Below are 18,954 nucleotides of genomic sequence, written 5' to 3'. Positions count from 1 at the left end.
TCACTTCATTTTCTTTTGGCTAAATGAAGCACAGAATTTCAAAACAAGAAAGTCTTTCAATTCTGAGAACCATTAAAAGGTGGAAAACATAACATAAAAGGTGTAACAAGAATTTTCAGGACAGTAAAAGGCTATGACAAGTGCATTTCTCTTTGATGGACCTCAACATTACCTACTCACTTTTTTTACCATATCTGTCAATCTCCCCTCTCCAGGAACATATCTAATTACCTCTTGAACCAATTTATGCTCTCTGCTTCAATGGCTGACCTGCCAACTCATTATTGTGGTAATTACTGTTTTGCAACTCGAGTATTGAAATGGTATCAATAAAAATAGATCAAAGGAAAACATTTACAATTGGCCCATGTAAATTGGACACTAATTTTCTGTCCTTGCAACAGCTATGAAGGTTGCCGCACAGCAACGGAAATACTTGAACAAGAACAGTCACAAATAACTTAGTTCCAACTGTTGTTTTAAATCATTGTTACATCATGTAATTAATGTGAGACTCAGACACTTGATATGGTTAAGAAACTAATTTCAAACCTTTCATATTGCACAAGAATACATTTACAGAGTGAAACACATTTGTCAGTAATGTCCATGAATGCAGATCTCTGCAATTTTTTCTTTTGTTGAGACTCTTTTACATTAATTATAGAGTCAGGCTTTTTGCTTGTGAAAGAAAAGAAAGTGCTAGAAAATCTCAGCTGGTCTGCAAGCATCTGTGGGGAGAGAAACAAGTTAATATTTTGTGTCCAATATGCCTCTTCTTCGGAAATGAGTTTGGCTGACATTTTTGTCTGGTCTGATTTACTGCAAATGATTGTGCAATGCTACACTGATAATGTGATGTGCAAGGTCTCAAAGAATAAATAAATTAATAAACTCTCAAACTACTTCCAAAAGAAAAACCCTTCAAGTAGTGAAAATATAAAACTATTTTGGAAAGAGGATCCAGGGATCCAGAGGATCTCTCAAGCTATAAATAAACATTTTTCTGGAGAGTGATGCCTGTGGCCTTTGCAGAGTACCTGACCTTACCATCTGGTGCCGCTTTGCAAAAGATTGAGACATCTGTTTTTTCAATTTCAGTAGGCTCCATTGTCTGGAGCTGTAATGGTTTGCTTTGACAGCTGAGCACATTATGAATGTTTGACTGAGTATCAAACAGTGCTGAACCATTTAGTTCAGCAAGAGATTGTGTATATACTTTGATTGACAGTTTTAAGAGGTTATTGAAGAATTATCTGTCATTGATGTGGTGTGAATATCTGTTCATTATGCAACTGAATGACCACTTGAGTTTTATTTTTTTTCAATAGGTCTGCAGTGTTCCTCTCAGTATGAAAACCTGTATGTTCGAGTGACAGCTCTGGTAGATAGGTCGAAATTAATTTTTTTCACGCCCATTTTAAAGACTAGCCCTTGTTATTATATGGCTCCTGAGATTTGTCCATATTGGATACTGGGTGAGTGGAAATGGAGGATACATGGGCACCTGGAGGACCATGGGGATATCTGGGGCATAGAGGGAATCAGGAGTATGAGAGGGTATGTTTCAACAAAAATATAGTTAGAGTAAATGGTATACTGTGAATATAGAAACTGATCTTAAAAGTCACCCTAGAGAGGACCAATTTACTCCTGATGCCTAGTTTTCCTTTTTGTTTCTTGTGTAAATGATGTGGTTCTAACAAAGCCACAATCCAATAGTATTTGACTTCATTGTGCTGTTCGTCTACTGCGTGTGTTAATTAGATATTCAGTAATTAAATTACAAAAGAACCCAAACCACAGATGGATCTGGTAAATTAACTGTTGGGTTTCTGGAATGTTTCCCTTTGCACAGGAAGGATGAGCAAATGACACCTGCGTCAAACCTCAGCCAAATCCCTTATCCAGTTCAATAACAAGCTGAAAATCTGGCTCAGCTTTCACTTTCCATTTGACTTTTTAATTAAACAGTCTGAACCTCTCTAAGTTTTTATTCATATTTAGATAAACTCAGGTACAAGTTCTATATTTGACTTTTCCTTTGACAATAAGAAAATTAAACTTTAGAAATAAATGCAAACTGCTGCGTTCTGAGCCTAACTCATAAATCCAGGATGTGCTCAAGGTACATCATGTACAGATAAGCTTACGCTTTGCATATTACAGGAGAATGGAGCCTTCTGCTGAATTGACAGCAAAGCCTCTCTTATTATGGATGCACTGACGGGAGCAAATCCAGTCCTCAACCCATAGACATGGCTGCATATACCTTGGAAACCAGATGTGTCCAGTAGATGAGTTGCCCTATGTGTCAGCCGCTTGGCAGCCACAGCTTGCAACCTCTCAACCTCAAGTTCATTCAGACAGACCTGGCCAACTTGCTGCAATTGTGCCATTTATTGGTGGCCAGGTCTTCCCACACACTGAAGTTAATATCTTAAGGTTTCAATGTGGCCTTTCATGTATCTTCACAGTAATTCATCTCTACACTTCAGATATGATACCGGACTGCAGCTTACCATAGAAGGCAGCTTTGGAGATTTAATCCTCAGGCCTGCAGATGACATTATTAGAGGGTGCACTTTGCAATGCTGCATTACCAGAACAAACCCATGCCAATACCAGAATTGATCAGAAATTTCAGACTGATGATTAGCATGTCCAACTCTCATGTATACTTCTTATGGCCAAAAACAGCCTGAGATACTCGGAATTTAAATTGCATGAACAGCAATGGCCGTAATTCTCTTGTCGTTGTGATTCACTTTTCCCGCCGCGAGTACCCCCCCCCCCCCCCCCCCCCCCCATCCCAGCAGTAGGTTTCATGGCGGCATGAGGTGGTTACAATGGGAAATCCTATTGAAAAACTGCTGGAAGATAGGATACCAACAAACGGCACATGGCAAAGAAATGAGCGGCTGGGGGACCGGAGAATCCCAATGTCTTCCTTTATTAAAACTGCTTCTCCTGACTGTATCAGATTCCCTCTGCTGGTACAAATGCATCTGATAGCTTCAGATGAACAAAATGAACATTGCATTTTTCAAAACACTGAACATTATCGACAATGAACATTTTACGGTCCCGCCAGCTGTGCGTGCCATGGTGAGTGGGCCAAGAAAACATGGGGCTGGATCCTCCACACCCCGACGCCGAAGTTGCGGCCAACTCCAGGGCGGAGAATCCATTTCCCCGCACGGAATCGGGACTGGTGCCGGTTCCCCGATTCTCCAGGCCCCGAAAAACGGCGTATTCAGAGAGTAGGGCCTCCTCAAGATTCTGAAGCTGAGACTGATAGATCCATTGAGTGGAGGCAATTGGTATGACCAAGGGTGTACCAAATACACTTCTCATTCCTCCAGACGAGTGAGAGAGTGTTGTAGGTGCCTTTGCTTGTCTATGGATATGGTGGCTCACGTATGCCACATTTTCTGAGAGGCGTTGATGCTGCTGGGACTTGCAGGTCATCATTGCCAGTGGCTCTCAAAGTGACCACTGTTCTGAGCCCCTTCGCAAGTGGCTTGTTCCCGAGCTCCACTGGGAATCTCTGTGGGATTTCTCAAGCAGCTTCTCACAAATACATCCGAGAGGTTACTGGCACACTCTTTAGCCAGGCGCATAATTATGTCCACTTCTCCCTAGATAAAGCCAGCCAGGCTGCCAAAGTATTGGGTTTTGCAGTGATCTCCAGATTCTCATGAGTGCACGGTGCCACAAACGGCGTTCATGTGATGCTAAGAATTCCTGGCAGCAGCTAATCAACAGGAAAGTGTTCCAATCTCTCAATGTGCAGAAACCAGAAGCAGATTTTGCAGTTTTGTGCAAGATACCAAGGGAGCTCCGACAACTTGTACATCCTGAGTCACTTACGGGTATCAAGGATCTTTGAGTGCAGAAGTATCAGGAGACTTATGCAGCCTCTAGCTTCTAACTCATAAGGCAACATTATATGAACCTCTAAAGTAGATGTCTTGCCCAACCACCAAGTTCTTTGAGGCAGAGGCTTCATTTATATCTATAATGTGCAGAGACCAGCCAGGCACTGTAATGCATTATACCATAGATGTGAAGCAAACAATGCAACATCCGTAAGGAGAGGCGTAATCTACAAAACCTGACTGACCACAGAACGCCTCATCAGGTAGAAGAAGCATACACTAGATGAGAAGTTGACTGAAACAAATTATATTTATATGTGTATAAATTATGTAGAGATTGTGAACACCCATGTCCCCTTAGTTCTCCTTGTATTTCTTAAATCTCCTTACTCTGCCACTACATCGTGATGCATCCACAGCAAGGGTGGAGGCACCCTGCTGACTTCTGTGCCCTCTGTGTCCTCTGATGGACTAGGGCCAGGAGGGCCCCAGCCAACTTTGGGTCTCCTGCAGGTGCACCCTCCTCAGGCTGTGGATTTGGAGCTATTGGGAATTGGAGCAGCTTCACACTCTCAGAAGCATCTGGTTGGATGGCCCCAGGGTGTCCACCTGACGCTCCTCCTTTGAATGCCTGAGGGCCCCTGCCTGACTCCTTGAGGAGAAAGGAAACCTGGAGTGCAGTTGAGGTGCCCATTTCTCTCTTGTCTGGCCAGTGTAAGTAGAAGCTTTGCAATAGTAGAGTGAGGAGGAGCTCTAATTGTGAAGGAAGTGAGACACTCTTGCTTCCATGACTTGCTCTCAGTTGTAGCTGTACGTTTTACCATTTTCAAGGTGCACATACATTTCTCAACTTCTCCATTAGTTCTTGGCCAATGGGGTGTGGTATTTCAAAGAATGAAACTAGATTAACTGACCTCATTGGTTGTTGAATGGGAGTCCATTCTCACCCTTTGAAGGATTCCAATCAAGGCAAAGATCTGGTCAATCTTTGTGATGGCTCTTCTTGTGATGTTGTCAGAACCGTTGCAATGACTGGGAACCTGTTGTAGTCATCAGCGACAGCAGATATTCACCAGGGGGCAGGTCTGAAATCAATGCTTACCTCAATCCATACTTTTGGAGGTAGTTCAGACATCTTGAGAGGACCATGAAGGTTTGACATTGTGATTGTTTGACATGGTAAACATTAACTTATCTTCTATGTGCAGCAAATTCCAGCTGAATCATACCTTTTTGCTAAAGGAGTTGATTGGTTTTTGACAATTTCCTGGTGACCTTTCTGTGCTGTGTTGACAGCCAATTCCCTCAATGAGTGTGGAATGACAATGCAGTTGGGTAACCTAAGATCAGATACTATTCTAATGGTGAGCTTATTTCAATCATTGTGAACACGTTGGCGTATGAGCAATTTTGTGTGTAAATGTTCTCTTGGTTACATCTTTCTGGTTTTGCAATTCCATAGTCATCATAGTTTAAACGCCTCATTTTTTTTGCTGTCTTGATGTCAGCTAGTTTTAACATCTTTGGCAGCACATTTGGGCTTAAGTAGTTAAGATGTTGTTCAGCAACTTTTTCCTTGTGACTAGACGGATTGGCTGTTCGTAACGGACATCATGAAAGATAGTCCACTGGTTTGAGCTTGCCTGCCTGCTACTCAAAGTGGAATTTGTTCTCTTTTAGTTGAGTAGCCAATGCTCTGTTCAAACAATAGTTTTCGATGTGGATTATTGAACAAACCCGCCAATGGTCTATGACCAGTTATTACTTCAAACCTGTTTCCATAAAAATAGAAAATAAAAATAAAACTGTTTGCAATTCCTTGTCTCCAATCATGTGCTAATGGGATAAGTGTTACCTGTTCCAATACACAATGGCTTTCAACCAGGGGCCTCATTTAGTCAACTTGTAACCAAGAACAAAAGGAATCCTGATTCCGATTAAATATCTCAAAATTCCACCAATTGTTCAACATCTAGGAGCAGTAGTGGGAGACATGAACTCCCCCAAGCTGCTGGAACTTGTAATATTGTCCTGTGGACTTGAACTCAGGCAGTTACTGTTTGACCTCTGAAGAGAAAAATAGCTCCAGGTAAGCACCCTGCACAGTATACCATCTTACCATCAAGCTGGTGGCAGCAGAAAGAACTCTGGCCCTCATCTATACTGCAAACTACAAGAATTTGGAATTTGTGACTTCAAGACTATCTCAACTCTACATGCCTTCTCCTCTGATGCAAGTCTTGTTTCTGGAGAGATGGATCACCCTGCAACAATCAACATCCCCTCTGAAGAAAACAGTGCCAAGGTGCCTATGTGCCAGGCTGCCATACCTGGGGCATCCTGTCCTGAAGAGATGGGGTGAGGGGGGCTCAAGGACCCTCTAGGACGTATGTTGGCACATTGGGAGGTCCAAAGGCCACGGTGGCGAGTCCAGCAGGGGGCGAGAGATCAGGGCGGCATTTTAAAAAGCTGAGCTCGTCAATGCAGGAAGTGAGGTAAGTGCAACCTTGGCGGGCGTTCCTCGCCGAGTCAAAAAAAAACAGAGGCCTGTTTCATAACGGGGTCGTTCTCGGCGCTGCAGGCCCAAAACCGGACTGTTTTTGGGGCATTAAATCGCGCCAACGAAACCTAAAATAGACTGCCGTTAAAAAAAAATCAGCAGTGGATCAAAAATAAAGCACTGACTATTTAATTATCTTAAACCTCATTAATACTTAACATCAACTTTATATCAGATAAAATAGTGGCAGTCACCAACAATGAACGGAAGTTTTGTTGCAGGGACAATTAAGAGGCCGCCTGTGGGAGTTTTAGGACAGCGGGTGGGCTCAGCAGCTAGGAGAATCAATGGGAGGGCTGAAGGGTCAAGGTGGTTGGCCGCCCTACCTGGACACTGTGACTATAGGTGGGAGACTGAGAGGACAACTCAAGGTGGAGGTGCCATCTAAAGACTTGGAAATTATTCAAAATATACTGCGGCCACAACTCTGGCCATCGTAAGATGGTCTGACTGTGCCCCTTGTAGCCCAGCAAATCTCAGCAAACACTTGGGCGCTTTGCAAGATGACACCTATGGAAAATAAAACCCTACTCCAACCCACCCGAGCTACCATTGGCCTGCTGCCAGGAGACCACCACCACTATAGGCCAGATCAGGATTTTCCAGATGGCGTGTGAAGAGTGCTCTCAATTTGTACTTCTGTTGGCCCAATTGGCAATGCATCACTGGTGAGTGGGTCGAGTCAGCTCCCACCAGAAGCCTGAAAATAGGCTGGCAACAGGAACAGGCTGGCAGGTAGTGTGAAATTGTTGCCGTGCCCACTTCCAGATCTGCCTCTGTCTCAGGATAAAAACTCAGCCCAAGATGCCAGGAAATCCAGGTTCTGGGTTATCCAGGTCCTGGAAATCCAGGTTCTGGGCTAATTGGAATCAGTTGCTTTCGAGTTAGGTTGAAATTTCCCAGCATATTACCCTGAGAGAACATGGAGACACAGTGGAAGTGATCACAGCTGGAGTTTAATGGGGAGAGAGGCCGCGGATCTTAGCAGCACAAATTCTGACAATTAAGTTGTTTAGCAGGTTGGTGTAATTCAGATGTAAAAGTGAAGAGATTTAATCATGTTTGTCAAATTGTATGTGCTGAGCACAGTAAAGCACTACTCCCTTGTGGAGACGCAGAACTTATAAAGAGACCTTATTTAGAGCCCTGCTTTTATTTGATTAAGTTCTCAGACAGTGAATCTTGTTGCGAAAAGAGCAGAGGAGAAAGCTGTGTAGCTTTTGTGGATAGGAGGTCTGCTGGGAGTCACCTGGCTTGAATGCAATTCTAGGGCTTGCAGAATTGCCCAGCTTCCTGACACTTGATTTGCTTCTGCTTCGGGAAGCATTGAAACAGATGTTACCTGCTGTTGGTGTTGATAAATAGACCATGCCAACAAAATTTTAATCTCCCCGCATAACTCAAAAGCTTTTATTAATGGAGTGCCTGGGGAATTCTATGCCTGATGCATTATACATTATGGGTGTTATTTTCTTCCTGATAGTCACCTGCAATTGATTTGTCTTTTATTAAGAAGTTATTTTGCCAATTTCCTGACACTGATGGATCTGTCCGTGTGACGACCTTTCATACAAAACAGAACTTGGGTGACGTGCACCATTTTGCGCCCTGGTTATTTTAACCTTGGTTGTATCAATTTTATAATCCACAGTAATTGTTGAAAATGAAATATTTTTGCCTGGTTATGGGACGTTACTAATTTCCCTTCTCTCCCTTTCCCAGCAGATGGTACGGGAACAATACATGACAACACAAGGCTGTAGCCTACAGAGGCCAGAGAACCAATATGTCTACAAGATTGGAATCTATGGCTGGAGGAAGCGCTGCCTTTATTTGTTTGTGCTGCTGCTTCTTATCATCCTGGTTGTGAATTTTGCATTAACAATCTGGATTCTCAAAGTGATGTGGTTTTCTACAGTGAGTGTCATCTACGTTTACGAGCATTCATATAATTTTTTTTAACATGCTCATTGAAAATGCCTTGTTAAATAGCTGATTAGAGATTCTTAATCTTTCTCACGTCATCTCTTTCTTGCTCTCTTCTCATTCCTCACGGCTGTGTCTCTCCATCACTTTCTATCCTTCAGTCTTTGCCTCCGTATTTTCTAATACTTTTTCATTCTGTGAGATTTGATTGTTCTTGATGTCTTCTCATTTTTACAACTGATTTGATTAATAAACTACCCAGCTAAAGTACAAGGGTGACTGCAAATGTCAGCTGCTCAAATCACAATAGTCATCCCTCTGAGTACTGGAATTTACTCCAGCTTCAGACACATCAATTGCAAATTTATACACCACAAAAAGCGTATGTAATACATGTGAATATAATATGATATGCAAAACTAGGGTGATAATAATAGCTTAAGAGGGATATTATTGACTGTTAGAGGTTATTCAGGTAACTGTAAGGTGACAAGTGGTGTAATGTAAAAATGTTCTTAAGCATCATTCACAAGGTCTTCTGGATGGCTTATATACATGATTCAATAAATAATAAATAAGTCCGCAGAATTGTTATTCCAGCAGTACCACACTTCACAGCTAAATCCTTGACCCAATCAAAGATTGACAATAACAAGAGCTACACGCCTAAGCACTTTAGGGGTTCTTCATTTTGAAATACTGGCTAGGCAGTCAAACTATTCCCACGGCGTTCGTTCATCCTGGAGCTTCTGAACCGCCAGTTGCTACTTACACTGAGTGGCAGGAATACCATTCTAAAGATATCGGGAACATTTTTAGCATAATTATGCCAGGCCCAGGTGACTGTAATCATTACGACTGACCCCGTGCAGTAAACAGCAGCATGTTTCCCAGCAGAACTATGCTGTGAAAAACTGGATTGAGGCCAAAAGATACCACAACACCTTTGGGGGCTATAATTGCAGTGCTCTCCATGATTTGCAAGAAAATCTTAGCTTTTTCCTGCTTCAGTTGCTTTGCCACCGATTTACAGCCCTTCCATGATCTTCTCTTCTTGGTCGGCAACCTCAATGCGTATGGATTTATGCCATTTTCTGATGCTCCGAGCAGGTGGTAATCCAGCCCCAAAAGTCTAGAGCAACGATAACGATTTTTTCTTCCAAGTTATGATTCAGTTTTCTAGCTGAACGGCAGTGTCCAATAAACAGTACCCAAGTTGAGAAAATCCTCCTTTTTTTTGACTGAACCAATTGAAATAAACAAGTTCTGGGCCTTGGCAGGAACTATTCATAGATCATAGAATTTACAGTGCAGAAGGAGGCCATTCGGCCCATCGAGTCTGCACTGGCTCTTGGAAAGAGCACCCTACCCAAGGTCAACACCTCCATCCTATCCCCATAACCCAGTAATCCCACCCAACACTAAGGACAATTTATCACGGCCAATCCACCTAACCTGCACATCTTTGGACTATTGCACCTGGCATGGCAATTAATCTTATTGTGGTATATTATTTATCTTAATGAGACTATTGCTTATATGAAATAGATTGCAAAGGCTTTGCTGAGCTCTTTTCAAGTACTTGCTACGGCCTTGCCTTGCTGATTTTCTTTTCAAATAAAGGTGGCACTAACTCAGATCCCTGATCCTTGAAAGCACTTAATAAAGAACCAATTTCCGAATTTGACAACTGCTTTGTATACATCCAAGCAACCTTTGTTGGGTCATTTGAAAGAAACAGCTGCGACAAAGTGTGTCTGTGTTAATTGTATCGTCATGGAAGAACTCAAAATCCATTCCATCTATCAAACAGATACTTATTGTTGGAAAGCCAGTTCTCAGCAAAGTTGTTGAACACTAGATTAGTTTCTCACAGATTTTAGTTTCTATCCACTTCAGCTATCTTGTTCAATCTTGGTTTACTACTTACTGTCTATATCTTTTAATTTTTTTTTACTTTTTCAAGCCGGTTGTTTAGTTTTCTAATATAATTTTGTGGTGTCTGCTCCACAAAGGATTGCAACAGGGAATTCTACATTTTGATCAGCCAAGTGACATTTCTTTTCTGACCTTCCCTTTAATTACTTTTGCTGTTGCATCACTGACCTGATGTTGTTGACCGGTGGTCCACAGCTTTAAAGGGCCAGCCTTATTTAAACTAAATCGATGAGCTGTCCATGCGATCCACGCACTGATAGGCAGCCCATCATTTTGGAAGAACATTTCAGCCATACAGCATGGCCTGCAGCACCGTATTAAAGAGGTGCGATGAATTGATTTGTATAATAGGGTGGGGTGATGGATGGGTGAATGGGAATGACAGAGAATTAAAGGTGGTGGGTGAGGATTGTCAGCAAAGAGAAGGAAGGATAATTATGCTCATCCTGAAGTCGAAAAAGTGCTCGGTAGAGTGATTTTTCTTCTTGCCAGACCTAATTCCTGCAACTGTTTAAGGGATGATAGTCTTGGCCATTTCCGACTCCATTCATTTGCATGCATGGTATAACAAGGCTCCCTCTTTGCCTGTCTTTGGTCGAGCAACCATAACCTAAATCAGAGTTCACTCGGAAATCACAGCATGCAGGTCTTAGGAAACTGGCAGTTAGTCAATTATTGCAATCTTGGTCTTGCTTCGATCCTTTTATTACTGATGATAGGGCAACCTATCTCATTGTAACCGTCATAATATTGTAGACTTCTGCCAGATAAACACTTAATTTTCCCAGCATCAATAAAAATAACTCTGACCACCCCTCCCCCATCTCTAATAACATCCTTATAACCTGCACTAACACTGTTTTATTGCTTTTACATCCTTTCTCTAATGAGGTCTCCCAAAGCTGTACACAATACATGTGAATAAGCAATGTCTTTGTATGAATTCAAGTTAACATTCTTCCTTTTCTATTCTATTCCTCTCAATACAAAACCAATAATGATTCAATTTGCATTTTATGCGGTGGGGGAAGAGGTCTGTTTACTTTGCAATCATTAATACTGTGTGAATCTGCACATTTAGATTCTTCATTTTTTCCACCATCTGTAATTATTTTTCCATTTAAACTGTTTATCTTTTTACTTCCAAAATGAATTACTTTACAGTCCATGGATCACTTTTAGAGTTAGGAATGGACAATCAACATTTACTGAGAAAAACTTACTTTGTGATTTTTGAAAATCCATCTCTATTCTGCGAAGTGCCAATGTATTTTAGTTACAATATTCAGTCCCTTCATTTCATAACATATCTCATCTACACTGGGTGATTCAAATAGCAAAGGTGGTTATAAAACATAGAATGGTGAATCCTTGAGAATGTTTATTGTGACTTGCAACTTCAAATTTCTACAAAACCAATAACCTCCCACTCTGGAATTTCTAAACCCAATTTGGCAAGGTGCAAGGAATACCCTGCTTAACGCCAAGTAGACCAGTATACCTTTGGGGGGAGTGGTGCCTCTGATCTGCCCAAAGAGCTTACAAATGAGCTTTTCCCCGTTCCTTGCCCAACATAAGCTGTCGGGTTTCTTTCATAGCATGGAAATCCTCCACCATGGGTATATAGCAATGTGGCAGGATGAGGCCTTAAGTGGCCATTAATTGGGCAGGTGGGCTTGCTGATGCTTCCCCCAACCCTCTGTCAAATTTCAAACATGTCAGGGGTGGGCACATAGCCAGCAGGAAGGCCCTTGCTGTACTTTACATGCCCCCTGGCCACCCGCCACCCCAACTTCACACCTACCACTGGGGAGAATTCAGCTCCTGAATTCTGTAGAAGTGAGTGGCATTTTCCACAACACTTGCCAATTTTCTTCATTTGCTTTGCTTTACTGAAGGCACTAATTTAGTAAGAATGAACCACTCGTACTACACAGAATCACGGAGTTGTTATAGTGCAGAAGGAGGCCATTTGGCCCATCGTGTCTGAACCAGCTCTTCAAAATGCATCATGACTTGGTGCTATTCCCCGCCTCCATCATAAGTCACTCACAAAGTAAATGGAGAAGTACAGGATCAATATGTACCTGTAAAGGTGAAGGGTGGTGCCAACAAGGCAAGCGAACCCTGGATATCAAGTCAAATGTAGGATTGGATAAGGAAAAAAAGGGAGGCTTATGGCGGATGCAGGGGAGGCAATGGCGTAGTGGTATTGTCGCTGCACTAGTAATCCAGAGACCTAGGGTAATGTTCTGGGGACCCGGTTCAAATCCAACCATGGCAGGTGATGAAATTTAAATTTAGTTTAATAAACTTGGAATTACAAGTTTAATGATGACCATGAAACCATTGTTGATTGTCGTAAAAATGTACTGGTTCATTAATGCCCTTTGGGGAAAGAAATCTGCCATCCTCACCTGGTTTGGCCTACATGTGACTCCAGACCTACAGCAATGTGGGCTGACTTTGAAATGTGGGCTGCCCTCTGAAATGGTCTAGCAAATCACTCAGGTAAAGGGTATTTAGGGATGGACAATAAACGTTGGCCCAGCCAGCGATACCCACACCCCCTGAACAAATATAAAAGATACAAGGGGCTCAAAACAATGAAAGCTTGAGAGTATAGAATGTGCAGGAGGTTACTTAAAAACAAATTGGGGAGTGAAGAGGGGTCATCAAAAAATTGGCAGGCAAGTACTGGCAAATAAAGGAAAATCCCAAGGTGTTTTATAAGTATATTAAGGGCAATAGGGTAACTAGGGAAAGACTAGGGAATGACTAGGACCCATTAGGGATCAAACAGGTGATCTGTGTGTGAGGCCGGAAGACGTAGTGAGATTTTAAATTAGTTTTTTGGATCTGTGTTCACTAAGGGCGATATCCATTTGGAAATCTGGGAGGGGGATTGTGTTGTAATTGAACAAATTAGCATTGGGAGGGAGGAGGTATGAGTGGTTTTAGTCAGGGTGGCACAGTGGTTAGCACTGGGACTACGGAGCTGAGGACCTGGGTTTGAATCCCTGCCCCGGGTCACTGTCCGTGTGGAGTTTGCACATTCTCCCAGTGTCTGCGTGGGTTTCACCCCCACAACCCAAAAGATGTGCAGGCTAGGTGGATTGGCCATGCCAAATTGCCCCTTAAATGGAAAAAAATAATTGGGTACTCAAAATTTATTTTTTTAAATGAGTGGTTTTAATGGGTTTAAAAGTCGATAAATTGCCAGACCAAGACGGGATATATCCCAGGCAGATGTGGGAGGCAAGGGAGGAGGAAATCTCAGGGCATCTGACAAATAATTAAAGTCCAGTAAGTCTGACATCAGTGGCACGGAGATTATTAGGAAAACTTCTGAGATACAGAATTAATTTCCACTTGGAGAGGCAAGGATAGTCAACATGGTTTTGTTGGGTCTTACAAATCTGGTTGAATTTTACGAGTAGGTGACGAGATGTGTAGATGAGGGCAGTGCAGTTGATGTCTTCTACATGGATTTCAGTACGACTTTTGATAAGGTCCCGCATAGGAGATTGATTGAGAAGGTAAGATCCCATGGGATCCAAATTGGATCCAAAATTGGCAGGAGGCAGAGGATGATGTCGAGTGTTGTTCATGTGACTGGAAGCCTGTGTCCAGTGGTATACCACAGAGACTGGTGTGGGGTCCCTTGCTGCTTGTAGTGTACATTAGTGATCTAATCATGAAAGTAGGAGGTATGATCAGAAGGTTTGCAGATGGCACAAAAATTGGTGGCATTGTAAATAACGAGGAGAAAAATCTTAGAATACAGGATGATATAGACAGGCTGGTCAAAAGAATGACAAATGGAACTTAACACTGAAAACTGTGAGGTGATACATTTTTGGAGGATTAACAAGGCAAGGGAATACACAATGAATGGTGGGACACTAGGAAGTACAGAAGACCGTAGAGACTTTGGGGTACATGTCCATAGATCCCTGAAGGAAGTAGGAGAGGTAGATAAAATGGTTAAGAGAGCATATGGGATATGGCCTTTATTAGCTGAGGCACAGAATATAAGAGCAGGGAGGTTATGATGGAGCTGTATAAAACTTTTGTTAGGCCACAGCTGGAGTACTGTGTGCAATTCTGGTCACCACACTTTAGGAAGTAAGTGATTGCAGGAGAGAGGGGGTGCAGAGGTAATTCACCAGGATGTTGCCTGGCATGGAATGTTTCAGATATCAAGAGAGACTGGATAGGCTGGGGTTGCTTTCCTTAGAGCAGCGGTGTCTGAGGGAGGGCCTGATTGAGGTGCACAAAATTATGAGGGACATTGATCGGGTATGTAGGAAAAAACCTTCCCCCCCCCCTTAGTAGAAGGGTCAATAATCAGGGGGCATAGATTTAAGGTTGGAGATTTGGAGTGGATTTGAGAAAAAATATATTTACCCAGAGGTTTGTGGGAATATGGAACTCTACTTGAAACCCTCACAACATTTAAGAAGTATTTAGGTGAGCACTTCAAACATACAAGGCTATGGACTAAGTGCTGGAAAATGGGACTAAAAACTAAAATAGATAGGTGTTTGATTGCTGGCATAAACACGTTGGGCCGAAGGGGCTCTTTTTGCGCTGTACAACTCTGTGACACTTCCAGTCAGTGCATTCCAGATTCAAACCTCTTGTTGTGTGAATAACTTTTTTCTCACATCACATTAAATCCGTCCTTGGGAATAGCCTTACTCCTGCAGTTCACCAGGCGTCTGGCAGTCTAGACATGCGCCTTGGCAATTTCCATTCTCACACCCTTCAATGTCCTTGGATGCCTCTCATCCAGTTCCGGTGCCTTGTCAACTTGAATTCCTGTCAGTCTATTCAATACGTCCTCCTCATCAATTTTGAACCCTTCTAGAGACAGGGCTGGATTCTCCCCTACCCGGCGGGGCGGGGGGTCCCAGCGGGATGGAGTGGCGTGAACCACTCTGCCGTCGGGCAGCCCCAAAGGTGTGGATTTCTCCGCACCTTTAGGGGCCAAGCCCTCACCTTGAGGGGCTAGGCCTGCGCCGTAGTGGTTGACGCCCCGACGGCTGGCGGGAAAGGCCTTTGGCGCCACGCCAGCCGGGGTCGAAGGGACTTTGCCGGCCGGCGGAAGTCCGTGCATTCGCTGGAGCGTCAGCGGCTATGGGCTATGGCATCGTGAAGGATATGGCCAACGCGGAAGAAAAGAGTGCCCCCATGGCACAGGCCCGACCGCTGATCGGTGGGCCCTGATCGCGGGCCAGGCCACCATGGGGGCACCCCCCGGGGCCAGTTCGCCCGGCGCCCCCCCCCAGGACCACGGAGCCTGCCCATGCCGCCAGTCCCGCCGGTAAGGGAGGTGTTTTGATTCACACCGGTGGGACCGGCATTACAGCAGCGGGACTTGGGCCCATCGCGGGCCGGAGAATCGCCGGGGGGGGGTTTGCCGACAGGCGCGGCGTGATTCCCGCCCCCGCCGAATCTCTGGTGCCGGAGACTTCGAGAGACGGCGGGGGCGGGATTCACGCTGCCCCCCGGCGATTCTCCGACCCGGCGGGGGGGAGTCGGAGAATCTAGCCCACAGTTTCTGCATCCATCTCTAGGGCCTGTGTAGCATTGTCTCCTTGATAAAGACAGATGCAAATACCAGCAGTATTTTCCCGTCTAGATTGAGCAGCGAGATGGATCTGTAGGACCCACATTCTGTCAGTCTTTGTCTTTCTTGGGTTTCAGTGAGATTGAGGCTTGTGCTAGCATTCATGGCAGTGTGCCCCTCGCCAGCGAGTGTGTCAACATCTCCTGCAGGTTTGGGACCAGTGCCCTCATGAATTTTTCGTAGAAGTCTGTGAGGAATCCACCTGGTCCAGGTGCTTCCCGAGTTGAGTTGATACTCTCCATGACTTCTCCCAGTTCTAAAAGTGCTTCCAGCCCCCGTTTCCTATCCTCCCACAGCCAGCAGGTGGCTGGCTTTGACTCTGTTTTCGTAGAATGTCCCCCGTGTTTGGTGGAGTTGGTGCACTGTTTTCCTCATGGAGAGCAGGTCAAACTCCATTTGTAGCTTTTTACACTCCGCCAGAAGCTCTATTGTTGGGGCTGCGGTGTATCGTCGGTCTACCTCCAGTATGGAGTCAACCAAATGTTGCCTAGCCGCCCTCTCTTCCCTATCTCTACGTGCTTTACAGGCAATAATCTGACCCCTGATTACAGCCTTCAGCACCTCCCAGAACGCGGAGGGTAAATTCTAGCTATTGGTAATATACCCGACTATGGCTTGACATATTTTCTTGCAAAAAACCTTTTTGGCAAGGGGGGCCAGGTACAATGTCCATGGGGGACGTTGGGCATGGCCCGTCTCCAATCTCACACAATAGGAGATTACGATCGTGGAGTATTCTGCTCTTTCTATCCCTGGAAGCACCGTTTTCCCCACCACAAAGAAGTCTATGCGAGTATATACCTTAGGTACTTGGGAGAAGAAGGAGAACTCCTTCTCCCATGGGTGTGTGAACTTCCATGGCTCCACTGCCCCCATCAGCTCCAGAAATGTGCTGAGTTCTTTCACCGTGTTAGAGGTCTTTCCTGTTTTGGGGTTCAATCTATCTGTCTGTGGGTCCTGTACATAGTTAAAGTACCCCCCCCCCCCCCCCCCCCACCTCCCGTGATGAGTTGATGTGTGTCTATGTCAGCGATTTCCGCCATGGTCTTGTTTATAAATTCCGTGTTGTCCCAGTTCAGAGCATACACATTAACCAGGACCACCCACCCTTCTAGGACACCACTGACCATGACGTACCATCCCCTTAACCGTTCTTATCACTGTAAACACTGTCATCTTACTGAGCAGTATGGCTACCCTCGTCTCATTGCAAGAATGATACGTCTGTCCCACCCAACTCTTTCTTATTCGCAGTCGGTCCTTCTCCCTCAGGTGTGTCTCTTGGAGGAAAGCTATGTCAGCTTCCATACTTTTCACATGGGCGAAGATTCTGGATCTTTTCACTGGGCCGTTAAGTCCCCTGACATTCCATATGGCTTCTGATGGGGGGTTTCTGTCCCTCCCTTCCTGCGGGATCAACCATACTTATGTGGATGTGCCCCTGTACTCCGGGGTTTCCCTTTGTTAGAGGGCTATCCAAAATGGCCACAGTCACCATACTCACCATGAGGCCGTCCCCTGCATTCTGGAGGTTCCCTTTATCCAGGGACCCCCCCAATATAACCACCAACTGTGTGTATGCCATGTGGGTGAGCCCCTATACTTCGAGATTTCCCTTTGTTTGGGGATCCTCCAAAGTGGCTGCTTGCGGTGCCATCTTGTTCCCTGTTGCCATGTATGGGCCTGTTGTAACCACCCCCCACCGTCCCCCGTCCCCCCGCCCTAGCCATGGTTCTGCACCTTCTCCCCCCTCTTGCTCACCACTACCATGATTCCTCCCCATCTCTCCACTCCTTTCTCTACTCCTCTGTCTATCCCTCCACTAGTGATGTTTACCCCTCCCCATCGCCAGCCGCTTTTTCTCCCGCGAGAGATGTGCCGTGGCCCCCCCTCACTCGTACCTCCTGTTTGTGGCTTTCCTGCTAGTGCGGTGGCCCCCCTCCTGGGGCTGGTCTGAGCCTCTCCTTTGCCCGTTGTTTATCTTTCCATTCCCCTCTTCCTCTTTCTCCCTTTTTCCTGCACCGTTCTGCCTTGCTCTCTCCTTTCTGTGTCTTAATTTTCAGCTTCAGAACGAGGCGGTACAATCTCACGCAAGTTGTCTTTTAGCCTCTCAGTCTCTCAGGGTGACGGTTTCACCTCTGTTTCTGCTGCTGCCTTCCCAGCCCGTCCTTTTGGATTAACCCGTCCATGTCCGCAGAGACCATAAACTAGTGTTCCTTGCCCTGAAAAGTTACCTATAGTTTGACTGGGTACAGTATCCCAAACTTCTCCTCACTTTTGAACAGGGCCACCTTTGCTCTGTTAAATTTGGCCCGACACTTGGCTCGGTCTGTCCCGACGTCCTGGTAAATTCACATCCGGTGCCCCTCCCAGTCGCAATTATTGTTCTCTGCTGTTCCCAGCCCTAGGTTCTGCCCAAAGTGACCTGCGAGCCCTGTCTATCTCTGGGGGGAGGGGGGGGTTAGTGAAGCTGTCCCTTCCAACTAGGTTTCCCAGCATCTGGGCCATGTAGTCTGTGGGGTTCCTGCCTTTCGTTCCCTCCAGCAGTCCCACTCTTCTTAGTTTCTGGCGCCTCGAGCGTTTCTCTCGATCTTCTACCTTCCCCTTAAGGTGCCCTTGGGCCACGACCAACCTCGCTTTCTCTGATCTCTAGGGTAATGATCCATTCATTCTGCACCATGGAGGCTTATTTCAGCTCCTTAACTGTGCTCCATTGGGCCTCTAGTTGTCTCCCGCCCAAAGTTCCGCAACCTGCAAATAACATAAAAGATTAGTTTATCTGCGTTTAGTCTTGCCATTTGACAACAGCTTAACTGACATCTTCTACATCAGCTTTGGCAAACAGACAGGGGAGAGAAATTAGTTTTCATAGCATGCTATGTATATTGATTCACCAAGGCTCAGGTTACCACTGGCCAGCCCTGCATGGCCTCCAAGGTATTCTTCAGTAATATGATTGGAATAGATTTCTCCCCCAGGGTATTTTTTTAAAAGATAGCCTCTTTGACAATACA

At 44.8% G+C, this 18,954-nt stretch overlaps 1 protein-coding gene across 4 annotated transcripts in view; it reads left to right on the top strand.

Annotated features, from left to right (window-relative positions):
- sgcg (sarcoglycan, gamma) overlaps window positions 1–18,954 on the top strand; it is an 807,130-nt gene that overhangs the window by 407,444 nt on the left and 380,732 nt on the right. For 2 of the 4 annotated variants that reach the window (XM_038818379.1, XM_038818380.1), the window contains one exon: window positions 8,164–8,358. In XM_038818379.1, coding sequence (XP_038674307.1) covers window positions 8,167–8,358 — 192 coding nt within the window. In that variant the 5' untranslated portion in view covers window positions 8,164–8,166. The remainder of the gene's footprint in view (window positions 1–8,163; window positions 8,359–18,954) is intronic. The other 2 variants (XM_038818381.1, XM_038818378.1) reach the window with 1 other exon arrangement.

Source organism: Scyliorhinus canicula, chromosome 14 (assembly GCF_902713615.1).
Source record: "Scyliorhinus canicula chromosome 14, sScyCan1.1, whole genome shotgun sequence".
Classification (NCBI taxonomy): Eukaryota; Metazoa; Chordata; class Chondrichthyes; order Carcharhiniformes; family Scyliorhinidae; genus Scyliorhinus; species Scyliorhinus canicula.
Note: the sequence above shows the minus strand (reverse complement) of the source record. Positions and strands in the feature narration are given on the sequence as shown.